This window comes from Myotis brandtii, unplaced genomic scaffold, assembly GCF_000412655.1.
Source record: "Myotis brandtii unplaced genomic scaffold, ASM41265v1 scaffold48, whole genome shotgun sequence".
In the NCBI taxonomy this organism is placed as follows: Eukaryota; Metazoa; Chordata; class Mammalia; order Chiroptera; family Vespertilionidae; genus Myotis; species Myotis brandtii.
In genome coordinates, this window is record NW_005368341.1 from 3,527,348 (window position 1) to 3,532,238 (window position 4,891).

The 4,891-nt window shown below is 55.7% G+C and overlaps 1 protein-coding gene across 1 annotated transcript in view; it reads left to right on the top strand.

Moving 5' to 3' along the window:
* The first annotated feature begins 2,172 nt into the window (after positions 1–2,172).
* DLX5 (distal-less homeobox 5) overlaps positions 2,173–4,891 on the top strand; it is a 4,668-nt gene continuing 1,949 nt past the window's right edge. The window contains exons 1-2 of the mRNA XM_005876051.2: positions 2,173–2,851; positions 4,659–4,843. Coding sequence (XP_005876113.1) covers positions 2,497–2,851; positions 4,659–4,843 — 540 coding nt within the window. The 5' untranslated portion in view covers positions 2,173–2,496. The remainder of the gene's footprint in view (positions 2,852–4,658; positions 4,844–4,891) is intronic.

Consider the following 4,891-nt stretch of genomic DNA (forward strand, 5'->3'; position numbering starts at 1 on the left):
TTAGCATAACCGTGTTGCCTTCTTTCCCTTCACGTGGTAACTTTTAAACCTGCAAGAAATAAAAGATTCCGGGGGTGGAGGCACCAGTGGAAGGCCACCGGCTCCCGGCGCCACTGGCCTTTGCCCAGAGGCGACTTGGACCCTCCCTGGCATTGCCTTGGGGATGCTATTCCTGTAATTAAACAGCAGGATGTGCTTAAATTAAGGTGGCTCGATTGGTACCTAGAACTTTCCCGAGCAGAGGCCAGGATTTCAAGCCCGACCAGGTCGTCAGTGGCTCCCGATGCCCCGTAGCTCTAAATGTGCTCCAATAACGTGACCCCTCAGCAACATCCACACCGCAGGGTCAGGATGGGCCCGCAGCCCAGGCTCTGTCTTCTGGGCGTCAGTCTCAAGCAAGTCCAGGGCGGCACAGACCTCCAGGAGGAGATTCGGGCCGGGTGGGGGAGGGCGCTGAGGGACCCTGTGACACACCCATCCCGGCCCTGAGCGCTTAAGTTGCCCCTAAAAACAAGGCGACAACAGCTGTGGTTCTAGGGCTCCCAGGCGGTAAAGGCAGGGGGCTGCTCTGCTTTGGTGTTCTGGATCGAGTCTGGCACCCTGACAAGAGTTCCAAACCCCCAGCTCTCCCTGCCGGCTTGTTTTGGGCTGGATAGCTCCACAGAAGCAAGGCTAACCTAGCACTAGACACAACTAATGTAGACTCCTCTTTCGGTTGGAGTGGAGGGAATGATGAGAAACCAGACCCTCCCTGCCTGGGTTCCTAGTCTCAGACACTCTGGAGGAAGCCGCTGAAAAGGCCCAAATCAAGATCCAGTTCCTGGAGTTGCCTACTTTAAGGGTGGGAAAATGGGGAGCGGTAGGTTGACTTAGATTAAAGTATTACACCCCCAGCTGGATCTTCTCTAGAGCAAGAGTGACATGTCATGGAAAGCAAACTCTCTGGACCACGAACACCCAGTGGTGGGTTCCTGTGCCTTTTGTCCCTTTGCATATGAGCTAAGGTATCTTCAAGGCAGGGAATAGGAGCATGGAAGGCACAGGAACCTGGGCCTGGGAATGGTGCCATGTCCATGAAGTTGGGAGGGGAAAAGTGGTGGGCTTCACCCAACCTCTCAAACGGGCTTTTATTCTTGTCTACTTCTCAGTCTTCCTGGGGTTCCCATTTTGCAGGAGTTACAGACCCTCTCTTTCAATGGCAGCCAAATGGACCGAGAATGTTGAACAAAATGTGGGGCTGCTGGCTCTTCTTTAGGACCAGCAATTTGGGTGTCATTAAGTTATCTGTGCTTAAGACAGTAACATTTTAAACTCACGGTAGGGATTTGGGGTTGCAGAAACTGCCATTAACCGCTGAATGAACAGTGTGCATTCATGAGCATCCTTATCCAGCCTTTTTCTGAGAAATATTTATCTCACGCAAAGGAAGTGCTTGTTGCAAATTTGTCTTTCCCCCCAAACTGCAAATTTCCAACACGTGTAAGATACAACTTGACTCCCAGCACCCCAATAAAAGGTGGTCTCAGTTCCTTTTCACCATCACCCCACATCCCGATTCCCCACTGCAATTACACGGTTCACCTCCACACCACCCTCTGGTGAAGCCCAATGGGGTGGAGAGACGGGGAGCAAAGAAAGACCGAGGCCGACCTCATCCCCAAAACATGTGCACTTTCCGAAGCTGCTGATTGGAACACATTGTCTGCAGACATTACAAAGCTGGCGTTTGGGCTTCTGCGTTTTCTTTGGTATTCACTGAAAACAGAGTAACTGAGACCCCCCCTCGTTCCCCAACTAGGAACAACACGTATACACACACACACACACACACACACACACACTTCCCTCATCCCTACATTTTTTTCTCTCTTTTTTTAAGCAATGCTTTGTTGTGTTAAAACTAGTTGGACGAGTTGGGGTGTTGCTGCTGCTCCCGAGGCCCTGGCCAATGGAACCCGATCCACCCCGCTGTGCGTAAGCGCAAAGCTGGCGTTTGGGCTTCTGCGTTTTCTTTGGTATTCACTGAAAACAGAGTAACTGAGACCCCCCCCCGTTCTCCCACTAGGAACAACACGTATACACACACACACACACACACACACACACACACTTCCCTCATCCCTACATTTTTTTCTCTCTTTTTTTAAGCAATGCTTTGTTGTGTTAAAACTAGTTGGACGAGTTGGGGTGTTGCTGCTGCTCCCGAGGCCCTGGCCAATGGAACCCGATCCACCCCGCTGTGCGTAAGCGTGCAATTAAGGATTTAACCAAGGCTGTGCTGCGCCTCAGTCAGCAGTCAGCCTGCCGGAGACAGAGCCTCCACGACTCCCAGCCTCCTCCTCGCCGCCGCCGCCTCCTCCTCCTTCTCTCCTCCTCCTCCTCTTCCTCCTCCTCCCTCGCTCCCACAGCCATGTCTGCTTAGACCAGAGCAGCTCCACAGCCACCTCGGGCAGCCGCCGCCGCCACAGCAGCCAGGACAGCCGCCGCCGGGGAGCGATGACAGGAGTGTTTGACAGAAGGGTACCCAGCATCCGATCCGGCGACTTCCAAGCTCCGTTCCAGACGTCCGCAGCCATGCACCATCCGTCTCAGGAATCGCCAACTTTGCCCGAGTCGTCGGCCACCGATTCCGACTACTACAGCCCCGCGGGGGCAGCCCCGCACGGCTACTGCTCTCCTACCTCGGCTTCCTACGGCAAAGCGCTCAACCCCTACCAGTACCAGTACCCCGGCGTGAACGGCTCTGCCGGCAGCTACCCCGCCAAAGCTTACGCCGACTACGGCTACACCAGCCCCTACCACCAGTACGGCGGCGCCTACAACCGCGTCCCCAGCGCGGCCAGCCAGCCAGGTACGAGCGCGGGGGCCAGATCCAGGAGCAGCCAGGGTTCCCGAGGGGCCAAGTGGGGTGGGCGATGGGGGCGCCGCCGTCCACTGCAGTGGGGGCGCATGGGGCAGAAGGGAGGGGGTTCCCAGGCCAGCACTTTAGGGGTTCTTAGTAGAAGCTTGCGGGGGTTCGGACCAGGGTCTCTCACTGGTCAGGTAGCCGGCTAGGCTGGGAAGGGAGTAGGGGTGGAGAGAAGAAAGAATCTAGCAGCCCTAGTGGCGTTTGCGTAATAAAGGGGAGGTGAGTTGTTGGGATTTGGGGTAAGCGTGCTTGGTGGGTGCGAGTGGGAGTGGAAGGCTGCCTCCGAGGCTCCGGCGGGATTAGTCTGAAAGCAGCCATGAGCCAGGGTCGCGTTGGAGCCGGGAGCGCCCCGGGTGGGGTGGGGTGGGGGCCTGGGAGCTGTCGGCTGCCCGAGAAAGGGGGGGGGGGGGGCCTTGCAGTTTATCCAAGGCAACGCCAAAAAAACAAAAAGCCATATAAAGATGGAGGAGGGTTGCTGAGGGGTCACGTTATTGGAGCACATTTTTTTTTTTCCTCCATGGGTGCCTAAAATTTGTCTTCTTCCTCCCCGCCTCCTCCTTTTTTCAGCTGCCTTGAAACTTAGGTGGAGAGTTTAAGAGGTTTAGTGAGCTTGGGCGGTAGGAGAGAGGCATGAGGTCTCCTTGGAGAGGTTTTGCTGGTCAGGTTTGATCTCTTCCCACCAGCACATTAATAATCCTGCTAATATTAGCATCCCCTGCTCTGGCAGAATCCAGACCACAGCCCTCATCCTCCACCCTTCCTCCCCCAGGAGCTCGCCACACACACACACACACACACACACACACACACACACCCAGGGAGAGGCTTTCCGCCCCTTCCAGAGATGGGCACTTTTGATAAGGTGGGAAAGGGGACTTGTGGCTCCGGGGCACCTTGTAAAGCATGCGTTCAGAAAGTCTCTCTCCCCCGCCCCCCGCCCCCCATACTCAGGATTTTGAGAAATTCGTCCTGACCTGCTGCCCCTTTTTTACGAAAACACCGCACCACCGATTTCTTTTCAACGTGTGACTCTTGTTAAACTAAAAAAAGACAGCCCAGGGAGGGAGAATGTCTTCGTTCCTTTTTCAGTGTCTCTGCCTTCCCTGCATAAGTGAAAGATTTTTTTTCTTTTGGCCAAGAACTTATTAAAGTCTATTTGTAAAAGAAACCAGACACATCTGCGCCCTCCCAGATCGGCAGGGAGATTATGGGGGCTGCATAATCGGCCCTCTGTCTGCCGCGGCCCCGGCCGCTCGCTACTGAATGGAAGGAGCATAGTTTGCTTGTGGGACTTTGAACTTTGGAGACCTCGGTTAGCATCTTCCCAGCCCTTGGGTCCGGCCCCCGTGGGCTCCCGAACGGACGCTGACAGGGAGGGGGTGGCCATGGTCACCCCAGAAACTCACGTGAGCACAAACGCAGGGTGGGCGTAAAAACAAGTCCAGGTGCAGCTACAGGGGCGAGGTGCAGGGCGCCGAGGAGGGAACCGCGCTGTCCAACGCGCTTTCCACCAGCCCTGGAGAAGCTGCGTGAACCGCGTAGGGAATTAGTCGGAGACCGACCACCTGGCCTTTCCCGCCTTTGGGGGAGGGGCACGTGTCTCCGGGTCTTGCGAAGCCAAGGTGGTGGGTAGGATGGGGAACCCGAGGGAAGCCTGCCTGGGAAGAAACCCCAGGACTGCAGTTGAGGGTTCTGCAAAAGCGCCATTGTCTGCGGACAAGCTCTAACCGGTTCTGTTTTGCTTATTTAGAGAAAGAAGTGGCCGAGCCCGAGGTGAGGATGGTGAATGGCAAACCAAAGAAAGTTCGTAAACCCAGGACTATTTATTCCAGCTTTCAGCTGGCTGCGTTACAGAGAAGGTTTCAGAAGACTCAGTACCTCGCCCTGCCCGAACGCGCCGAGCTGGCTGCCTCGCTGGGACTGACGCAAACACAGGTAAATTCCGGCCGCGGCCAGGCCAGGCCAGGGCCCCGCCTTGGCTGC